The sequence below is a fragment of the Cinclus cinclus genome, chromosome 1 (genome assembly GCF_963662255.1).
Source record: "Cinclus cinclus chromosome 1, bCinCin1.1, whole genome shotgun sequence".
NCBI classification, from domain to species: domain Eukaryota; kingdom Metazoa; phylum Chordata; class Aves; order Passeriformes; family Cinclidae; genus Cinclus; species Cinclus cinclus.
This window is the reverse complement of record NC_085046.1, coordinates 46,793,091-46,816,724: the sequence shown is the minus strand read 5'-3', so window position 1 is coordinate 46,816,724 and position 23,634 is coordinate 46,793,091. Positions and strand designations below refer to the sequence as shown.

The 23,634-nt window shown below is 41.7% G+C and overlaps 1 protein-coding gene across 1 annotated transcript in view; it reads left to right on the top strand.

Annotated features, from left to right (window-relative positions):
- AOAH (acyloxyacyl hydrolase) overlaps window positions 1-20,345 on the top strand; it is a 74,457-nt gene extending 54,112 nt beyond the window's left edge. The window contains 7 exon segments of the mRNA XM_062497296.1: window positions 933-1,007; window positions 6,260-6,432; window positions 8,753-8,811; window positions 8,892-8,951; window positions 10,498-10,594; window positions 14,302-14,378; window positions 20,217-20,345. Coding sequence (XP_062353280.1) covers window positions 933-1,007; window positions 6,260-6,432; window positions 8,753-8,811; window positions 8,892-8,951; window positions 10,498-10,594; window positions 14,302-14,378; window positions 20,217-20,345 — 670 coding nt within the window.
- The last annotated feature ends 3,289 nt before the right edge of the window (window positions 20,346-23,634 follow it).

The following is a 23,634-nucleotide window of genomic DNA, read 5'->3' as shown; positions in this document are numbered from 1 at the left end:
CATTAATAGACAGAAGGAAAACTGCGTTTAAGTGTGGATATCACCATCTCCAGGGCCTTGAACTTGGCTCTGTTAAGCCAATGGAGTATTTCCAGTGATTTTAGGGAAGAGACTAAGCCTTTCCACAAATCTCTGCATTGGGTCCCCTTAACTGTGTGTAGCAATGTAGATAGACATAGGCAGGTCCTCTGTTATTTCCATATGGATACAACTGAGTAGCTACAGGGTAGTGGGAGGCTGCAACTCTCCTTTTCAGATTAATTTGGGTGGGTTGTGGGTCAGCTGGGTTTGATTTAGTTTGCTTGACTGATATAATTTGTGTCCTAAAGGATTTATTTTTCTCTCCTCCAGAAAATGTAGGAACAACTCCTTACCCTCTAGCACTGAGTTTCAAACCACATCCTGATTTGATCTTGTGTTCAATGCTACACATAGATTTAGTTGTCAGCCAAACCTAGTCTTCCTCTCCCATCTATGATTAAAAAATTCCCATCTTGATTCATGTCTTTGCCCCAAAGTGAAACTATTTGATTTGACTTCTGAATAATACAAAGAAAATAGAAAGCCAGCAGGAAAAACAGTGAAAAAGACAAGTCCATAAGCAGTGAAAGGAAGAAGTGAAAAAAACTTCATTTAAGTCACTTTACTAAAACATAAAACTGGAGCAAAAGAAAACAACCACCTAACAAGAAACAAACCAAAAAAACCCAAAAAAATCCAAAACAAACAACAAAACAAACAAACAAACAAACAAAACCCAAAAAGCCAACACCACATAAAAACCCCTCTCCCAAACATAGGGGCACAGTCATTTGGATATTGGCCATATCCAACCGGGATACTTCCAAATGTGGTCTCACACAAGCATGGTGTGTGATTCAGACACTGAGAGTGTATTTCCCTGTTAATATAGCTCCGTATTTCTCTTTTAGTTTGGCCAGAAACCAGCTGTTGGACAATCCAGCCATAGTTATCTATGCTACAATTGGGAATGATGTCTGCAATGGGTAAGGTGTAAACTAAATGAACATTTATAACAGCATAAATTTGACTTCTTTAGAGTAGTGCTGGCTGCCTGGATATTTATGTCTCACTGCTTTGTGCTTCTCCATGATGGCATTTTCCTTTGCTATTGGTCCTTCTTTGTTAATTTTCTGCTGAAAATACTTGTTGTTTCCTTACCTGTATTTGTCATAGGCACCTACCAGTCTTTTCTTTCTTTCTTTCTTTCTTTCTTTCTTTCTTTCTTTCTTTCTTTCTTTCTTTCTTTCTTTCTTTCTTTCTTTCTTTCTTTCTTTCTTTCTTTCTTTCTTTCTTTCTTTCTTTCTTTCTTTCTTTCTTTCTTCTTTCTTTCTTTCTTTCTCTTTCTTTCTTTCTTTCTTTCTTTCTTTCTTTCTTTCTTTCTTTCTTTCTTTCTTTCTTTCTTTCTTTCTTTCTTTCTTTCTTTCTTTCTTTCTTTCTTTCTTTCTTTCTTTCTTTCTTTCTTTCTTTCTTTCTTTCTTTCTTTCTTTTTCTTCCTTTCTTTTTCTTCCTTTCTTCCTGCCAGTCATAAAATGACCAATGGTATGTCTGAAGTACTTATTTCTAACTTAGCAGAGGAAAGGAATAGTAACAACAGGAGAGGGGGGAAGTGTTTGAAAGCATGTATATCCATCTTACCCAGTGTGCTGCCTCCTGTCAGGAGGGAGAGCATGACTGGTTCATCATTTCTGAGGAACGACAACATAATCCCCTGTTGAGGTCCGTTTTCACCCTGCCTCTGCTGCCTGCACTCTTTGCTTTGTTCTCCTGATGAGGTGTTTTGTCTTTCTGGCTTTACTCACGTCATAAGCTCTGCAGGAGAATGAACTGAAGCTTTCAAAACAAATAGTTCTGGTCTTCCCCAATAGCAATGCTCACAGGGACACCAAGAGGTCCCTTCCCCCTGGTAGTGGGAAGGCAGAAAACACCTTGCAACCAGGCCAATGCACAGCACATCCTTACTGCAGTTTTGGTTTTGCAAGAGGTCTGAGCGCTGTTGCTAGTGCAACATTATTTTCCCCATGGTCAATCTTCAGCTTTTCTTGTATGTGGAAGAAATCAATCTGACTTACAGAGGGACTTTCAAAACATTGACTAATAAATGCTGCACACTCAGTTAAGTTTCCTTCCAAAGGTTTTGAAAAGTCTTACCTGCAGATTGTATAATAAAGTAGGAGCTATATGCAGGCTGTCAGATGTGGCCATGAAAATGGTAAAGGTTTGGTGTCCTAAAACTACTAAACAGGTTGAACAAAGTTTCATGGGTTGAGACTTTGTTTGCCAGGTGTTGTGCCCCAGATGAGGATGTCCAAAGGCCAAGCAGGCCTTTTCTTGACACTGCAGAACCTGGGAGACCTCAGCTTTTGCAGAAGTGGGGCCACAGAGGCACCTTTTAGGTCCTTTCCTGGCATGACCCTCACCCTAGCCATATGCAGGCATCACACAGAAATCACCTCCCATGAAACTTTCACCCTCTGGTGCTCATGCTCTCTCTGCACTCCTACCCAGAACTGCCAAATCTGCCATCAGGACCCTGCTCCTGTTAGGGGAAAGATGTACAAATCCTCAAAACCAATGCTACCATGCTTTGACTGAGAGGGAAAAGCAGTCACAGGCTTCCTGGTACTTGCTGACACGACTGTCCTGTGAATCTGGTTACTGGGAAGCTTATGGAGGTATCATTGCATCCCTTGCCAGCATGATAAAGCCCCTACTTCCCTCTCCACAACAAAAACAACAACAATAACAAAAAAAAGAGAAAAATAATATCCACCTTTGCTGAAGTCATGGCTCCTGCCATGGAGACTTTCAAGGTGTTTTCTCACAGGCTTGGCCCAAGCTCTATTGGGCACCTATTTCAATTCTGCTGTGTCACTGCCTTTGCTAAAAGCACCTCTTTTTTTCTTTATTTTATTTCTTATTCTGCAAGCTATTCTTTTTGCTTACACTGTCTCTAACACTGCTTTCTAATCGTCTGAAGTAAAAAGAAATTTTCCAGAAATCTAAACCACTTTGACCTTGCCTCACCCAGTATATTCCAAAACCTTCCAGAACAGTATTTAATGGTTGCTTGAAACTCTGATGTCTTTTTATCCCAGCATTCACCATCTGGCAGAGACACTTTTGTCTGCTCAACTTTTCACTGCTGTTTTCTGTCTGTTTTCTTCTAAAACATCTCTACATCACAGCATCAAAAGAGGCTATCAGGCTGCAGTGATCCCTGTGACTCCTGCAAGGAAAGATTACACAGCTTCTGTATCACTGTGCTGTTTCCATTGAGGGGGATGGACAGTGGAAAGAGATTTTTTTTCAGTGTCCAGTTACTGTGTAGTTGCCCTGTCTCTGATTACCTATAGAGGTTACAGAGGATGCAGAGCATCTGATGGGCTTGACTTCAAACTTAGGGCTTGGCAAATAAAAACCTCTTCAACCACAGCTCTTACCTGCAGTAATATGACTTTCCTGGCCTTATTTTGTATTTTGGCTTCAAAAGAGGGCAGTGTATTGAGCATACTGGAGACACAGCTCTTCCCAAAGCATTGTTAAAATGCAGGTATTTAATCCCATGCAAAGAGTGAGGCAAGGAGTAATGTTTGTAGAGGGAAAAGATAATGAAATTAGCAGCCTCTGTTGCACATTTCCAGTAGTCTCCACACAGTGGTGTCCAAACAGGGGGGTTAGAAAAATAGACAGATATCAATGGTATCTCTCAGCCCACTGAGGTGTAAATATGGGATACAGAGACCTTGGAAAAAAAAATCAGACAAGAAAATAATGAGCACCATAAGTCTCAAATGCTGTACATTTACTGCAAATATTAGTTGCATTACAGGTATGCCACAATTTCTCCAGCCTCTCCTGTTTAAATGCACAGATCTGCACTTATGGCATCTGCAACAAACAATAAGGTGGTAGCAGCAAAGCAGGGTGAGCAGCAATCCATCTGAAAGGACCTTGTACAAAGTGACACCAGTGCCAGCAAGAGCATAATGCCTCTTTATTGTATGGCTATCAGCACCAAAGAGCTGATGCACCCCTCCAGCCCTAAAAGTAGTGTTTGGGCAGACAACACCTCTAGCCCTCATTTTCTGGGCTTACTAGCCCTGTGCAGTGAGCCCAGAGGAATGAGGTGAGGGTATCACAATGAGCCCTGGTGCTCACCCAGGCACCTTGGAGTCCTTATGGCAGAGCCAAAATTGAATGTGCCTATAAGGTTGTTTTCTTCTCATTTGGATTTATTTTCATAGCCTGGCACAGAAAGGAAATGTGAAGAAATACACTGACGTATCTGCATGACTTCAACACCATATGAGAAGAGAAGTTGGATTTGTGAATTTCATATTAATTTTGGCTTATACTGACATGTTTACTTGTGGTAGAGGCCTTGCATCAAACCAATATTTTGAAATCAAGTGCTGCATCACCTGTAGGTGAAATGAAGTCATTTCAGAGCAAATCCACAGTCTTATTTCAAAAGTAGCTTGATTTGGTGGCTGTCACAAGGATAAACCTGAATCCTAATGCTGTTTTTCAGTTTTCCCTGCTAGAAAGTCTCAAACACTTCAGCAGCGCAAGATAAATTTCTGGGCCCAGGAAACTCACACAATTATTATTTTGTGTGCAAAATGCAGCTCACTGAAGAATTCTAAGAGAACATGGTTCTCCCACACTGGACTCAGTACCCACTCCCCCACTCTGAATCCAAACTTTGAATTCCTTGAGACAGAACAACAATGGCTTGGAAAGCTCCTGCTTCTATGGTGTTCACTGACAAGAAATCTGACCTAATTCACCAGCAGCTTGCTCAGCACTGCAACCATCAAATTTGCCTTTCTCTTACCTCTGGGAAGTCAAGAAAGAGTTGAAAGATCTTTCCTAAGGAAAGAACCTGATGGAGGCCAGATGGAGCCTTCTGGCTGCTAAGGTGATTGCTTTTCTACAAGTGAAGAGCACAAGTAAGAGGATAAAATGTTGGAACCACTAAAACAATGAGGGTGGTCATTAGTACAAACTTCTTGCTTGGAAGGACATTACCTGTCTTTCTTCTTGACCCTTCCCTCTCAACACCTTGGTCAGCTGAGCCATACCACCAAGACAGAATGAAAACTGTCACAAGACCCTGCTTCGCACAGTGGATGACTCCTCTCTTGATGGGATGGGACAGCCTTCTCAGGACTGTGTTCCCCCTTGCTGTCAGCCCCGTTTTAACATGTGCACCGTGAGAGCACAGCAATAGCTCTCAGGTGGGAGAGTGCGTGCACACTTTTTCTGTAATAAAGTGATTGCTATAATAACATAACTAGAGCAGTGTTCTCCAGGCAGCCTGGAGTGGTTCTGCTTGTTTGCTTTTCTTATATAAATTGAAATGTATTTCAATGTTAGGATTTAATTTCCCCACACATCCTGCAGCATTTACAGCTAAACACAAGAGGGGAAGGATAAACCTGAGCTGGAGAATCTGGCTTGAAGAGGTTCATGACTGACAATGAGTCATAAAATATGGGCATTCAGTCCATGTGGAACACTGACACAGCTCTGTACCCCAATGGACTATTTTAATCTTAGGTATCACCTCTCTCCAGGTTCACACATTTGTCCAGACCCCTCTCCTGCCCTCCTGGAGAGCTGTAGTAAGAGGTGTAGGACATGTGAGAGTCAAAGCTACCTTAGATATTCCTACCCTGCATAATCAAAGAGCATGTTGAAGGTATGTATGAAGATATGCAGAGGAACCCATGGGGAAAGAAGTCCAACTTTCATCCAGTCATGATGTGGGATAGGTTTTGCATTGCTTATTTGCTTGCTTTCTCTCTTCTTCTACTTCTTCCTCACTTATTGAACAATAACTGCTTTGGTTTGGATTTTTACCTTGACCCCCAAGTTTTCTTGCTTTTACTCTCCTCTCTTCCCATCTCACTGGGGAGGAAGGGGAGGAGGGAAAGCAGGTGAGCAGCTATGTGAGGCTTAGCTGCACACTGGGGTTAACCCATAACAGGAGTCCACTCTATAGAGAAAGGGATTTGTTTGTCTGTTTTTGGCAACAAACTGAGGGAGGGAGGATTTTATATCATGTCTGATTTTGGTAATGACAAGTGAGAGATATCACAGCATTTTTCTAATGTTTTATTCAGCTGACTTAATGTGGAAGAACAGCAAAGAGACAAAATTACAGTTTGGGGTGCCCTTTTGGGGACACAGTGTTCCTGATACAGGGTCCTATTGGCATCCTCTTCTTTAGGGAACGTGACACACTGGCCCACATGACCACACCCAAAGAAATGCTCTCCAATGTGGTGCAAGCTCTGCGTTATCTGGATGCCCATCTTCCAAATGGCAGCCATGTGATTTTAACAGGCTTGGTGGATGGTCGCTTCCTCTGGGATAACCTGCATGACAGATACCATCCTCTAGGTAAATCTGAGGTGTTGTGGGGTCCCTCCTGGTTATCTGCCCATTCATGTCACCTTCTCTCCCTAAAAAATCTATGAATCTATTGATGACCTCAAGCAAACCTGACAGAGTGGAGGAGATATGAGAAATACAAGGCAGATATTGGCTCTGCCACAGAAGTAGGAACGACAGCTCTTACCATCCCCAGTGCAGGACAGGTTAGAACTGTATTCTCTGCCTGATACCCCACCAGCCATACCCACCCAGCTGCAAACCAAGCTCAACATATGTTGTGGTGGTGTAAACAAGCTGTTCTATTCCAGTCTTGGCCCAAAATTGTGGCCGGCATGCCTGCACTTCATCCTGATTGTTGTTACAGGTGGAGATGGATATTTTGGTTGCACTTACTGACTGGTGGATGTTCTGGTAAAACTGGATATGGACCAAGAGAGAAGATTAATTCAGAGGGTTGCAAAAGACTTTTTTTTATATTACAGAAATAATTTTTCCGCCAGTGCGGGGTGCCTGGCACCTCCTACACTACTGTGCAGGCATATTTTGGGACATTTTCTCAGAGTGCTTTGGGGCATTTCTTTCAGAGATTTAGAGGCTGTCTTTAGGAGCCTGTTATCTAGGGATGTGAATGACACATTACCTCTGACCATTAACAGACCACTCACTCCTTGGCCTTCTAGACCAAAAGCATGTGTTTACTTGTATTTGAGTAAAAGAACCTTTTTTGCATCTGACAAGCAGGAAGTTGTTGTCATAATAGTTCTCACCAGCAAAAAGAGAGAGAAGTTAATCACATCATTAAAATGGTAGATTACAACTTCAGATGATTTTGGCAACCACTGGGTAACACAGCTTGCAGCTGTGCTGTGGTTTCTCCAAGGTTCCCTAGTAATCACCAATGGGAAAGAAATCTTTCCCATTTCTATTACTACATTTTTCTCCCATAACCATTATACTAGTACCGATGGGGAAAAATAAAAAGAAAAAGAGAGAAAAATCTTACCCCTTTCAGGGCAGGGGAAACCTGTCATAATTAATTTTTGGTCACAGTCCCTTGACTCCATGTTTATCACAGTGACAATTCCTCTAACTAGCTAGGTATCTAATTATCACAGATAACACATAGCCAAATCAGGAGTGATTAACTATAGGATCAGTTGGAAAATTTTCATAGGGGCTGATTTGCCTTGGAGGGACACAATTAATCCTAAGCAGCATGTTTTGCATCAAGGGATCCCTTCTGGCACATCTATCAACAGGCTGTGAGCAGTTTTCCCCATTTGACTGCCAGTCAGCCGTGACCAGACATCAGTCTGTCTTTCTGCCAGATCCCTGGTCCCCACAACAGCCCATCCCAGGGCCTGATGCTTCTAGCTACATGTATCTGGAACATCCAAATAGCCAGAACTGTTCCTAGATCTTTGAAATCCTCACCTTTTGCTTCCTGGGCAGCTGAAACTGCTGCTGGACAGCTGTGTGAAAGGCAGGAAACACATCTGTATCAGGGAGCCACTGCAAAACAACCTCAGAAGCTCATTTCACTTGGGAGAGGTTATGCTGTGCAGCTCCTAAAAACAACAAGAAGAAAGTTGTATTTTGGTACTGCAAAAGTATTTAATGGCATGATCAGTATATTGCAAACAATAATACAACTAATACAAAAAAATGTGGCCATTTAATTCTCATCTTAGTTGAAGTTACCAGAGAAGCAAAAAGATTGAGAAAATTGATAATTTTCTCGGCAAACCAGGCTACTGCATAGCACAGTGAATTTTAGGGAAAGTTAGCTATATATTTGACTTGGTGCCTGAATTTCCTCACCCGCAGAAGCATATCCACTTCCCTCCATGACGGCAAAATTGTTTATCCCTTTTAAGGCCAAACTCTGCAAAGTAAACGTGAAATTCAGAGTATATACAGGCACTCTTCAGCTTTGTAAACCCTTCATTTCTTTGGCAGGTGAGAAACAGGTTAATGGGAAAATATCAGTCATGCACTTAGGAGGCTGGCATAGGCTATGATGACTAACACCACATGTGAGATAAATCACCTATGAAAGGCAGGAGAGGGATGTGGGAGAAGCAGGTGTGGGGCTTTTTGCACTGTGGGGACATGGGCATCTTAGCAGGAAGGATGTCTTGATGCTGCCACCTCTATTACACCCCAGCTCTGGTGGTGGGAGGGTACCCTGGGGGTAGGAGGTATGGTGGGGGCTCTTGGGGTGCCTATTCCCACCCAGGGGTATAAGGCATGGGAATGCACAGACGTGCAGAATGAGGTCATGTTTGGCCATGGGGCACATGATATTTGGCTCTGTGTTTTGCAGGACAACTCAACAAGGATGTCACATACAGTCAACTCTACTCTTTCCTCGACTGCCTCCAGGTATGGTCTGCAGGTGTAGCTTAGAAGCCCCCCTTTCATCTTGGTCCTCAGCTAAAGGTCCTCTCCTCATGCCTGTCCAGGTGAGCCCCTGCAGCGGCTGGCTGACACCCAATGAGACCCTTAGGAATCTGACCTCAGAGGTAAGTCTCAATGGGACTGCAATGCGATCACCCCAGTGCTCAGACACTCTGCCCTGTGTCTAAGGAGAGAAGCCAAATTGCCTCAAAGGCAAGACGTCAGAACAATTTTTTCTTCCAAAGGCAAGGAGAAGTTGTGGAAACATCCACGCTTATTCTTTCAAATGTCTCTCAGGCTCTGGGAGGCAGCATGCTCAAGTTAAGGGATTTGTAAAGGTATTACTGTTACAACCTTTCAGCTACCCAAATTTATGCTCAAGAAAAGTGATCTCCCCTAGACAAAACTGTTCAGATTCATGTTCTTATATAAGAAAATGTGCCTGATAAGAAAGGAAAGGCTTTTGAATCAAGTGAGTTGTTGGTATGACAAGCCAGCTACATAGATTTTCTGGCTGTGGGATCAGGTCCTGAGAGCAAGAGCATTATCCTGTTTTCATTTGGGATTTGTGCTAATCTTCCTCAGACACATTTTTGTGGATTTAATCACCAGATGGTATAACCAGGGAGCATCCAGATTCACTGCAGGAATGGGAACAGACAGAAAAGAGATGTCTTAAAACTCACCTAAAAATCTGGCTGTAGAAGTGAATGACACATAATATTAGCCACTTATTTTCGTATGGTACAAGCTGATTTTTAATCCCAGCAATCCCCTGCAGCCATGTAAAAGGAGCCAGTAAAAAATATTTGCAAAGGTGTCATCTCTGTGTATGGTTGTATTAATGTTTGTATTCACTAAACAACAAAATATGACCTTAATTTCATCAAAGCTTACATTCGTATTTCATTTTATGCCCTGTCCCTCTTAACTTTGGAGAAGGCCATTAAGCAAATTCCTAAACCTTTGTAGGATTGCAGTTTATATATATTCATACCAACAATACAGAACATAGAGTACAAGTAACTTCTGTCCATGAACAATACATATGTCTGCAGGGTATGAACTAATCATTCTGAGCCCCTGTCTGAAACTAATTGTCCATGTTATTATCCAAACTGCACAATTTAAATATTTAGGAGATCCCAATCTCTGTTATGGCTGCAGATATTACACTGGATATATCAGTTAGGCAGATGCTCAATGGTAGTAATTTACTCTTCTGAAAGTAAGAGTAGAATTTGGTCTGCATAGATAAGCATTATCACTCCAAACTTAGCAGTGGCAATGATAATAAGAAAAAAGGACATTTCTCTCGTAGAAATTTTGAGTTTCTTTAAGAAAGAGCTCCAAAAGTGAGAAACTTATTTATATAAGTGTAGGGACACTACTAAAAGAAGTCTCCAGTGAAATAAGCATATGCTGTAATAAACTTATAAAGTCAGCTGCAGCCTCAGTGCAGCCTGAGAGGATGAACTGGGTACCCCAATGGTTGGTGGTGCTCATGCAAGTCCATGTTCTTATGAAGAGCCCCATTTCACCTCCAGTCCCCCAGCTGAAAGGGCAACATTAGCTTTCAAATCCCTGCCTGCTCACCAGTGAAAAAAGCTGAATCCTTGCAAAGCAACATGAATATCAATGAACAGTCATAAAATAATTTGATTTTTGCAGCGAGCATTACAACTTTCCAATGTCCTGAAAGAAATAGCAAGATCTGAGAAATATGCCAACTTTGATATTTTCTACATGGATTTCCCACTGAGACAAAGTAAGTTGTTTTTTACCCTGTCCTTCTCACAAAGCATTTACTCAAGTTCTGGCCGGCTGATATGCTCCTCATATTTTGGTTCTGTACCAGGAGAAGTATGGTCAGCCAGCCTAGGTGACCCTGCTGTCGGGGCTGTGGCCAAGGAGGTATCCTTAATGCCAGCTTCTCCTGGCTTCCATGGTTGGGGTAACCAGGCACCTTTCCTGAGACAAGATCCTACCACCACCTTGGGAACCACCACCTCCCCACTAGTCCCAGCTGCCAGCATCCACAACCCCAGTGATGCACAGCACAATGGCCACTTTCTCTTGGGTAGCAAGGTGACAAGAACAACAGACATGCCTCTGATCAGGCCTTCTGCTTGTCCACTGCAGCTTCTCAGGCTGATGAAGAAAAAAAAGAAATCTTAAACCATATTGGTCCTTAAGGTTTGGTTTTATTTTTGAACATTGCTTTTATAGCAGGTAATCTAGGCTGGAGATACACACCTGCAGTAGTCAAAGTGGTCTTCATGAGATGTAGTTTACTTCATCACTGACTGGGCTTCATGCTGCCTCTTCTGGGCTAACCAGTGTCTTGGGAAGGAGATCTTTTCATCAGCCATTTTCCTGCCTCAGTAACACAGCCCACTGTTCCCAAAAGTAGAAGCACCTCTCCTAGGAATAACTGGCATCTTTCCTATGTTACTTTAAACACCTACATACTAGCGTAACTTTTGACTTGAAGAGCTTACAAAACTTGTCCTTCTTAAGTAAGTGCATTACCTAAATCACTTTCTTCTGTAACTGACACTTAGAAATAAAACATCCAGGAAACTTCTGTTGTTACATATGAGCATGAGCAGACAGTGTCCTTGTGGGGCTGAGGACCAACACCTGTCCCTGAATCCCTCTCAGCTCTGCTTGCCTTGCAAGATGCACAGGGGTCCAACTTGAGGCAACACCCAGCATGAGCTTGGATATATCACAAGGAGAAGCTATTCTTTAAAAATGGATCAGCATGACATGAGGGATTAAGTTGGACAACATATTTCAAGTAGTTAGACAGTAATGGGAAAGTAGGAAAACAGCTTTTCATTTCTATATCCAGCCTGAACCTCCCATGTTACAACTCATCTCTCCTTCTCCCAGTGTGCACTGCTGTGAAGAGACTGGCCCCATCCTCATTGTCTTCCAACAGGCTCTTCCCCAGAATGGACCATCCTTGTCCCTCAGCCTTTGCTGTTCATGTGGCAAGAGCTCCAGCCCTCACCACCTTGGGGGCCTCTCCCAGATAGCCTGAATGTTTTAATTTAAAAAATAGTGTATAATAATTAGGGAAAAAAGCTTGATCTGCATTTTCTTGTTGTTATATTCACATAGAGAGGCAGTTCCATGTGGTCCTTATTGAAAAATTTTGTCTGGGGACTTTGTTTTAAATCCCACTATGCAGACATCTAAATCCAAAGCCACAAAGGGACAGAAGCACCCTGTCAGTACTTTAAAGTGTACTTCTCTAATGCTTCTCTCCATTAGTGCTTGGCTGTTTTTGAAAGTTCGAAGCTGCCATGGCACCTAACATTTTTTAAAATCTACTTTTGCAGCCAAATCCTATCAAAATTCAGAAACTTATTTTATCCTATATGACCCAATTCAGGAAGTTGGTTCTGGATCTCATGAAGACCATATGGAAGAGGAGGAGGTAAAGAAGTGAGGATGGGAGAGGCAGTGTTTCTGTCCAAAAGCTTCTGTCAGAGAAGTGGGCTTCTCGTTCATTCTCGTAGCACAGAGTTCCAAGGGTGTCTAAGTCTCCTGGAAGATTTTGCCTCAGCTACTTAATATTTAACAAGTCATTAGGATTTGGAATAAACTGCCTGCTGGGTAGGCAAATTACTTTAATAAGTTAAATTACTAACTTGAGTTAATTTATTTGCTTTCACAAAAGGAAACATCTTAATATAATTTACTGTTCTTGATTACATCACATTAAATGAATGAAGTAAACAAAATCACACATGCATATACAAACATGAGCTTTGAAAGACACATTGCAAAATTTCATGCAGCCCTGGAGCCAAGGATTCGAGCTTGCCATCAGGAAAGCTCTCAGATCACAAATGTGCTCAAAAGCCACCTAAGGCTGCTGACCTACTTTTCTGGTTTCCTTCTGAAGCAAGTGGCAATTCCTCCCCTAAACTCTTCAGACATCAAATATTTAGCAGTGGTTATACACTGAAGACTTTGATTGCAGGCAGGCCGGGGCATATATATGTACATAGCAGCTCCCAGGTTTCTCTGAGTAAAATTTGAGTAAATTTAGATGGACACTCAAGCTCACATGTTAACCTTGACTGAAGAAATTAGTGGTTCCTTTATGAAGCAGTACGATAAAGAGGGGGACAGGTATTGCTTGTTATGCCTTTTCCTTGGTATGGATGAGTGCAAGCTCCAGTCTAGTCCAGCCAAGACAACAGGCATTCCTAAGACAAACTCTGGACATACTCAGCTGGTGGGTGTTTGCTCGACTGCTCTAGGATTTTTGGAGGTCAGGTATCGTAGTGTAAATTGACCTGTCTTGATACAAATTTTATGTATCTTACTTCCTCCTCTTCTATTTCTGGCACTGGAAGAGTAGTCTGTCTACAAAGTAAAACACCTTGTACTCCACGTACAATATCATATACAAGGGTTTAGGTAAATTCACTCTGCATCTATATGTGCATTGCATGGTGTAATCTAAGGTAAATATGTGTTATGCCCAACATACTGTAAATTTGAAACAAACCTACAAGCCCCATGTCTTGAAACAGGTTACTTTGGGCACTGCCTGAAGCATCACAAGTGGGTTTCTGTAGTCAAAGCAGGAATATCACCTCTCTGTGAAACAGAGTTAGGATGGGGACCCAGACATCACTTTTTGACACAATAGCCAGGGTCCAAAAACCAGTGGTAAGCCCAGATCAAGCTGTGGTGCTTGAATGGAGAACATTTTCCTCCTGACATGATGCTTGCATAATGCTATTAAGAATTCTTAATCTGTCATTATGAAAGGAATTATTGAATTTAGAGTCTGTAAATGCCTATCTCATGTTTGATCACTCTGCAGCCCTTTTGAAGACAGAAAGCTTTTTACTTCTCTAATGGCTCCAGGGCTTACAGCACAGCATCATTTGCATTAAAAGTCATGTTTATGTAATTCAAAAGATTATTTTGTTGGAGTTGAAAAAGACCACTTGGAAGATAAGTAACCAGAAATGAGAGTCTGCTCATGCAGACTTCAGCCTATGTGAATATTCTGCTACCATTTCTTTCTCCAAAAAATGCTGTTTTCTTTATCTCTATTTTTTTCTTTTGCACTGCTGAAGATGCAACTAAGACAGGAAATGCAAAAGTACTAAATCAGTATTAAATAATTTACAGCTTTACTTGCTACAGCATCCATCTTAGTTGGGAGGGAAATTGAATTGTTTTAGGATCATTTATGTTCAAAGTGCTTGCTTGCATAACTATCACAGAGGAAAAAAAAAAGGCTTAAATACTGCCCCAAGGAGAGGGGATTGTACACTGGCTCTGACATTGGCTCTGAACTTTATGTGAATTATCATAATCTTCACACAGAGCTGTCGTGTGCTTAAAAATACCAGCAGTGCTTTGAGGAGGAGGGGGTACATCTCTGGGCAGGCGTCTCCATGCTCACTGATAAACGCCTCTGGCTTGTGCCATTTGCAGTGGCCGAGGAGTGGCGCAAGATGGGAGGTGAGCCCTGGCAGCTGATCGAATCAGTTGATGGCTTCCACCCCAGCCAGGTAAAAACCCGGCCCCAGAAGATGGGTGGGAGCAGATGGGACGTGGAAGCATGTGGGATGCGGGAGAATGTGGGATTCTGGTGCCTATTGCTGCCCCAGGCATCCAGCTTGCATGCCACTGGGTTGCAGGTTTGGGGAATCTGTCTATTTTAAAGGAGAGAGAGAGTCATAGAATAATTTAGGTTGGAAAGACCTCTAAGATCATGAAGGTCAACCATTAACCTAACACTGCCAGGTCCACTAGTAAACCCTGGCCCAAAGCAGCACATGTTAAATACCTCCAGGGATAGTAATGCACCCACGTCCCTTGGCAGCCTGTTCCAATGCTTGGCAACCCTTTCCCTGAAATATTTTTTTCTAATATCCAATCTAACCCCTCTACAGTGCAGTTTGAGGCAATTTCCTTATGTCAAATTAATTGTTTCATGGGAGAATAAACCAACCCCCACTTAATCACAACCTCTCCTTCCCTCTGGGCTAAAAAACTTCTATTCCCTCAGCTGCTCCTCTATAAGTCTTGTGCTACAAACCCTTCCCCAGCTCTGTTGCTCTTCTCTGGACAAGCTCCAGCACCTCAGTGTCTTTCTTGCTGAGAGGGGCCCAAAACTGACCACTGGATTTGACATGCAGCCTCATGAATGCTGAGTACAGGAAGACAATCACTGCCCTAGCCTTGCTGGCCACACTATTGCTGATACAAGCCAGGGTTCCTTCTTTGGCCAACCTAAATGACAGCTGTAGCCATAAATCTGGTATCTCCACTTCTGATGGCTGCACTCTGCTCTGACTCTTGACTGCAAGGTCTTCTACCTCTTTCCCTCACTGATCAGTATTGTGGCCAAACAGGTCTTAGTGCACAAAAACTGATCCTTGCCACATAGGGTGGCCAGCTGCCTGCCTAAACACCCATAGGAGTTTTGCAGGATCAGGACATTAAGGCAGCACTGCAGAAACCAGACAAGCCCCCTCCAGCCCTGTCCCTGCCCTGCAGCCTCCGAGGCTGAAGGTTTGTCTGTCACAGTCTGGAACAATGATTCTTTTTGAAGTTATACATTTAAATTGCTTATGCTCGCTTGGCCTTCCAGGACAGGTGGCAGGAGAAGGTTTACAGTCAGTTTATTACAGAAATAAACAAAAAGGAAGGAGAAGCAGCTGCTCCACTGTAAATTCTTGCTTGGGGTTGATAATCTAGCGTGAGGTTGCCTGGTGCCCACCATGCTCACTTCAAATTATTTTTCCAACCCCATAAAACACATGGAAAGATCATGTTCTGCAGTCAGCTGCAAAGAAAGCCAGTTTGTTTTCTACACACTATCTGTAGGTTTTCTAACATGTGTTTCTAACACATGACAGCAGTAGGTCTCCTTTGCAAACAAACCCCATGACACTGCCCAGCCACTGGCAGTGCCACTTGGTAGCTCCCCTGCTCAAAATCATGGGGGAATTTTATGGGCCATGTATGAGTTTTATGAGTTTATGTATGTGTTGACTTCAACAATCCCAACTTCATATGACCCAATGTGATGCTGCTTTCCATGCTGGGAAAGATCAGTCAGTCAGCAATCAGCAGTCAGTGGAGAAGCACTTCAAGGGGAGTGAGTTAGAAGCACTGATGGATTGCAGCATTTCAGCAGCTTCTCCACTGACTGTTCTGTCAGTTAAGCTAGAGGAGACCTGCAGGGGGAAGTGCAAAGGCAAAATAGATGCTTTAGGTGCAGTCTTTTACACCCATGTTAGGCACTCGGAGCTGTACAGTGCCTTGTTTGCCAAATTACAATATTCTCCTGCTTGAAGATGAACTCCTACATGGAAGAAATTCCTTCCTGTCTGACACAAGTACCAGGAGACACCTGCATAAAAGTATGAACTCACAGCCTGGGGTTGTGGAGAAAGTGTGCCTTGGTTTTTTGCTGCAGATCTTTTGCAAGGAAGCAATTAGTGAAAACCTGGCAAATTAAATGAGTGAAAACAGTGATGAAACAAACTCCATTCCAAACCCTGCCATCTGGGCAAACTGCAGTATGAAGTCTGGAGTGCAATGGAAACTTTTGCATTATTTTCTTTGCATTATTTTCCTCTCTTTCCCTGGCCTAAGGCTAGCCTGAGGTTTCTTATAGCCCACAGCACCAGGCCACAGTGGGAGCCAGGCTTGTCATATCACAGCTTTTCATCCAGCCTCCTGCCCACATCCTGCATCCCACCAGCAGCTGCAAGGTAGCACAGAGCTGAAGGCAGCAAATATTCATCTTAACAGGATCCTTCCTAAGCCACAAGAAAATTAAAAAAGGACATTGAAGGGCAGCTGCAAACATGCTTGCAGCCCCCAGAGTGCTGAGCTACAGGATGCAGTCAAGCACTGCCATATTTCACTGTCTCTGGACCTGGCATCCTGCAGTGGTTATGATCTCTCCCTCCTGCTGTTAGGATGACATTAATGCTTTATAGGTACATTTTCCCTTACAGTCAAGGTGCCAGCTGTAGATATGCCTCACTTCAAGTGAGTTACTGTCCTCCTAGGATTTATCCATTAGCCTTATCCAAACATCCACCACTGTAAATCCATTTTTCTTTTCCTGTTGGCATAGAGAAGTCTGTTATCAACATACTACTAATTGGACTGAGACTCTGCCCCAAAATAGTAACTCTCTTAATAAATAGAAGGGGAAGTGTAAGTAGAGACTGCTATTTTTGAGTACTCTTACGATGATAAACAATTAATTCCCTCCTCATACAAGTTTTATTTAAAGTTATGTCAGCCCCTGAATTTCACCTGCTGTTTGTCCACTGTGTCTCTAATTTAAAAAAAAAAAAAAAAAAAAAAAAAAAAAAAGGGAGTCTGCTGGTATAAACATGGCAGAAGCAGGTGTCAACATGTATATTCAGGAGTCCAGAGGTCCAGATATTCTGGAGGGATGTGGGAGGGAATTTAACCTTTCTAACTAAAGCTTGCATACCTTGCAAGGGAAAGGAAAATACGATGAGAAAAAAGGCCACACTTGCCCTGTCCCATCAGAGCTAGTGCAGTTTTTCATGCATTGGAGAAAGGCTACATTAGGCACTCAGGCAGGAAAAACTAGCCCACTCCAGGCAATATTTTACATGAAAAAATCATGAAAGATGGGATAAACACCAAGTACTGATTTGTTGAGCTAGACCTAGAACCACATTCCCTTCCTATAAATTTCTTGTGGGAAAAGGGTTTTCCTAGATACTTTTTTTAAGTTGCAAAACAGGAGGGAGCAAACAAAGCACTCATAATTGGCATAACTGCATTCCAGTAAAGTTTCAAAGCTAAGATTTGCCTCCATAAATTTTTTTCCAAAATACACAGCTCAGGTTGGAGGTGAAGGAAATTCACACTATTTACTTTTAATACCTAAAAGCAAAGTGATTCATTCAGTCCTCCCAAGTTCCCTCTAAAGCTGTTTTTGAGACACCATTGCCCAAAGTCCGGCTTGGTTGTCCTTGGAAGAAAATCTGACTTTTTTTTCCCAGTGACTATAGAGGGAGCCCAGGGATTTTCTTCAGCATCTCCTCCTTACTACAAAATTTCACTGGCAGATCCTTGTTAATGCCAGATGGCTTCAAGGACACCACTTCCCTCTGGAATAGTCGATTGCTTTGTTTGGATGACAGGGCCATGCATTTCAACAGGATCCTGTATAAACCGCTTCATTTCTTGTTTTTATGATGTTTTCAGGGAGAATGTGAAAGCCCTGAGCATCACAAGCTGGAACCTGAGACACTTGGAAGATTCTTAATGTATATGTACATGCAGGAAAGCACAGCTTGAGTGTGATTAGCTTTTCCCTTTTCCTTCCTTAAGACATAGCAAAGCACATTCCAGCCAGAAATAGAGAGGAAGAGCTGAAGTGACACATATCAGATGAGTTGGGTGTTTACACTTGCTGAGAATCATGCCTATCACCTGTTTGGTGCAGAAGGGGAAAACAGATAGACAGAAGCTGCTGAAAAACCACAGCTACCTCCCAGTTGCAGTCACCCAAAGCTCTGTGAGGAATGGATAATTCTTCCTTTTAAAAACTTGCTTGGGGATTGTCATCTTCACAACAAGAAAAGTAATTGCAAAGCTTATAAAAATTATACCACATCTTAAAGTACAAGAACTTTGAAATTTAAAAAAGACCTGTAAGAAAGCAATTTCCAGAGTCACAAAACCCTTCTCTAAACTACTAAAGTGTGAGTGCTAAACTACTCATCCAGAATTAATTATTGAAATCATCGAGACATCAAGAAATTATCTGTGCATAGAACCTGATTCAGTTCAGGCAGTCTAAGCACATATACCTTAAATTTGAGGCATGTATCTTAAATTAGTTCAGCATTAGTCTGAACACTGTAAGAACATACCTCCAATGATACCTTTACAAAGGGTGTACCATGCAAAGACAGTAGGGTTTTTTAAACCACCCACTCAATGAGTCAATTAACTAGCCCTACCTACCCCTAAAAAAAAAAAAATAAAAAAATGGAAGGCTTAGGGAAATTTGTGAAGGAGGTTTGGTGACTACCATGCCAGAATGGACCACTCTGACAGGGATGGGTCTCAGCCCCCTGGCTGCCATAGGGTGTCCCAGAATAATGTTTGGTCAGAATAGAAACTGCAACCAGAAGAAAACCCTCAAATGAAGAAATCTCCACTATCCATCTTCCCTGCCCCAATCCCTTCATTAGTTTAACAAGACTTTGAGCAACCAGAGTCTAAGAGCCTCCACCCCACAAAAGTTACTCTTTGTACATGAGCCTTTAAAGAAAAGATTTTTGTCTTCCAGCTCATCATTAGAGCTTCTTTTAAAGCACGGGATTTAAAAAGCAGCATATAAAAATTCCCCATAGACTCCAGTATCTTCCAGACTCCAAAACAACAGTACTCAAATAGTTTGATTTCATAAATCCACCTTGGCCCTCAAAAAAAAAAAAAAAAAAAGAGGCCTTATGTAAACCTCACAACTGTAATCAATATCAGTGCATTGAAAAGTTTGGGGTGAAAAAAAAGTTCCCATATAGACCAAATATTGCTGCAGGTCAGGAGTAAAATAAAAATACCTTAGAAGAGTGTACAAACTCGGATAAGGGAGCCCCAGGCTTTTCTCTCTGTCCCTTTCTGCTGCCACTGATGTTTTTCACCTTGGCAGTATAGCAGATAAAATTTCTCTTTGGTACATAACTTCTAGGGCAAAAACCTCTGTGAATGCTGGAGGGAGACTGAGGAGAAAAACGATTCTTCCGTTTCTGTGGGTCTCATGGGAAAAACCTCTGAAGACAACCCAGTAGGCAGGTACAAACTCAGAGCATCAGACACAGTTAGTTATGAAACTATAAATAATTTGGCCTCTTTTTCCTCAACACCTCTGTTTTTTTTCCCAGGAGAGCACAGAGAACATTTATTAGAAGTACCAAAGGCATTTGGGAGCATGAATTACTTTGGACTTGCAAAAGTTTTATGCATTAAACCCAGGCAATGCTTTTGACATACTTTCAAAATGTCACAGGAGAAAAAAAAAATAAAAATCAGACTTCAGGGCTTTTATATAGTAGTTTATGGACTAGAAACCATAGACATCTAAAAGTGTTTGGAGACAGACTATCATTATTAGACAAATGACAGGTCAGGGAGTTGCAGATATATTTTTTTACTGTTCAGAAGGATTTTGCCCTGCTCAAGAAGCTGGAATGGGGTATTTCCTTTGGTTAGAGGTTACAGTCCCTTACATTATTATACTTGACAGTCTGCCTTATGTTGGGGTCTTCTAAGGTCTGGCATGAAATCACTGTATTACAGAGGCACAAGAAATTGATAGCATTTGTGATTTGCAGATTGCTGCAGCCCTTGGAACAGGCATTACCTGGCAGAGGGTGCTACATGAGTGGCCTCAAGTGCTTGGCAAGGAGAATCCATTCAACAACGAAATTGAAGCCATATTCAAAGATCAAGGTGGACACTGATTTCCGAACTGCCAGAGCCCTCACGTGATTTATGTGGTGCTTCCACTAGTCAAGATGATTAAAGACACACACAAAGAAGGGAGAGGGAAAGTTATCAGAGCTATTAGCAGTGGTCATAATAAGAGCATTCTTCTCAGTTTGTATCTCATCTGCACAAGTAGGTTATGTTTCTTCTGTGGAGATAAAATAAGTCAAAGGATAGCTGCCAGCTAGACCATTTATTGTACCAGTTTGAAAATGTGTATTTCTTTTATTCATATATAGCAAACTCCTACCCCTATCTAATTTTTTTTCTCCTGCAGAACATTTCTAGGCTATTTGTAGTGTTTCAACAGTTAATCTGATCCCAAAAGGAGAGGGGGGGGGGGACCCCAAACTCATTATATTGCTATAAATTGTATGTAATTGCCTTGACTGCTTTTTGCTTATTAAAGTGTGCCAGGAATAACAAGGCACTACAATTTCAATGTGCCTGGCAGCATCAACACAGACTGACTGTGCACAGGCTCTCTTCCACCATTAATAAGATATTAATAAATACCTCATGTATTTAAAGCAGGTTGCTTTTTCAACCTATAGCATATCGTTACTTTTTTTGCTTCCTAAGAAATATAATATGTTCAGTCCTATGTCATTTACAGGCATGTCTGGGGGATCACTGAAAACACTGGGCAGCCCTTACATCATAGGCAGACTTGAAGATGGAGAATTACTGTGGTTTTTTCACCATCTTATCCAATGCTCTTAGCAAAATAAAGAAATATTTAAAAATTGGAGACGCCTCTATCCTACCCATAATCTTACTGATGATGGAGGGATCAGAGGGGATGAAATGGCATTAATTATAGGTGGAAAAGTTCCAGTAAAGTGCAAGCATTAACATGACATAACTAAAACCTAAACCAACAGCCCAAAGTTCAGGTAGAATTGCCCTGCTCCTTGTTCTAAGCACAGCCCTTGCACAAGGCTGTGTCACATGTGAGGCAGCTCTTGGGCTGTGGTCCAAACCCAAGGATAGGCCTGGTTGTTAGGACATGCACCCACTCAGCATTTTGAACAAGCAAGGGATGACTTGGCTAATACTACTTTGATTGAAGCATGTATTATTGCTTTCCTAGATCCTGATCCCTTTTTATAGAGTACAGGCAATGCTGGGTCTTTTATTAAGATATTAGGATAGAAATTAAGATAGAAATTCCTTTGGGATGACTGCTAGCACTTAAGTAAATATTCAAGTCACCTACTCTGGGAAACCAGAAAGGAATACATTTTTAAATTGAATTATACTTGTTAATAAGGCCCCAATTAATCCAAGGCATTTAGATGTTCCCAAATATCCAGTGTCCCAAGGACTAGTTTCAACTGCAGAGAGGCATGCCTTGGGAATACTTGGGAAGAAGGAAATCTCCCTGCTTCCTGAAGAAATTCTCTTCAAACAACGCAACATTCCATGCACCCTGGTCAGGTAAAGCACCTTCTATTTTTGTACTACCTATTTGGGACTCTTATCTTTCATTAAATACAACAAAAGGACAGAAAAAAGTGCATCCACATGTTTTTACTACAGCCTAAGTACAGCAAAGGCAATAATTACAGAATATCAGGTTATTTTCTCTACATCAACACACAGAACTGTAGCAATTAAAAGGGGGAAGGGAGTCATGTTTGGAAGAGTAATTTCAAGGCCATTTCTTTGCGGATTACTGTATTTCATTTGAGGTTGGGATTTAATAACGCAAATTAAGAGTTTTACAAAGTAGCAAACTGAAATTTCCTCAGCTAAAATAAGCTTCATTGCCCAGAGCAAAGCTTTTTTCTCTTAGAGACTTTCTTACTGGTGAACTTCTTGAGTTTCTGAACAATGGGGGAAAAAAGTTTTTTATAAAATTAGAACATACTTTCAAAGACAACCTGAAACCTCTATAGCAGAGTCCCAAAGCAAAGCCCTCTCAAAGGTTTGCCTAGTACCACTGTTCTGCGCTGGATACAGGGTTTCTGAGGAACACCAAGAAATGATCTTGACCCTTGCTGAAGGCACAGTACCCAAAGCACATGCCCTTGTGCCTCAAGGCGAGCTCTGCACCTCCAAACCCAGCTGCATACAGAAACCTGATATATAACTAATGCAGTAACTACCTATCTGTTAAGAAAGATCAATTCTGGGACTACTAAGCAATCAGCTTTTAAAACCGCTCTCTCTATTCTTTCAAATACAGAAAGCAGCTGAAGATCTACAATCATAACCATCAATCACTTACCCCTACCATTCTAAAAATACATGTCCTATATTTTTAAAAACACTGCTGAAAAAGCTTACTTATGCTAAAGCAGTGACAAACTATGAATTCTAGTCTATTCCATTAGGTTAACTGTCTCCTAGTGCTTAGATTGGTTGAAAAACCAACTGGGAAAAGAGAAACAGGAGAAACAAGTTTCTCTTGGAAAGCTGATTATAATTCCATGCAATTCAAAGTTTATTAGCAGTATGTAGCTCTAGAAGAAATAGTCTGCCAAGAACTTTTTGGGGAGTCAGAGCATGTGAATAAATATAGGAGGGATTATGCCACTGGCTAGGTCCAGCACACTGCATGTGCAAAGGTTCTCTTGACTGTTAGTTTGAAAACTCTTTCACTACAAAGCCTTAAAAGAGCAGAGGAACATGGGAGGGGAGGAGGCAGCCCGCAGCAGTGCCAGCTAGGAAAGGATAAGCATAGGCTTCCTGCTAAGCATGTATACCATGCTTCTGTGGGCTGCAGGAGCCCATGTCCTCACCACTCAGAGCTTGTGCCCAGAAGTCACCACACAGGTCAGCTTCTCTAACTTACCACCACCTGTTGCACTTTATACCTTTGCCATTATGAGAACATCTTGCACAATGAACGGATTGGTTTCTACAAGAGATAATAGTCCAATTAGCCTAAATAAAAATGTTCTCTTGAATATAATCCAGTTCTCTTCTTAACATCTTTCTGTGAACTTATTTCATAATCCAAAATTTAATAATTTTAACTCACTTGGGAGTTTAGTAAGACAGCCTACCACACATCCACTGCTGAAATTTGTTCTTACACCGTCTGTGTTGTGTTATTCTACTGCCATGTCTGTCACATTAAAAAAAAAATCCTCTCCTTTTCATATTTGATGACCTGCTGCACATGGACAATCTGGGCTCCCATTACAAAATTCAGCTAGCTATATCCAAGGCTTTGCATTATCAAGTGGAATTTTGGGATACACATACAGAACAGAATCCTTCCTTAAACACTGTGTGGAGTCCAGTTTATCTTCA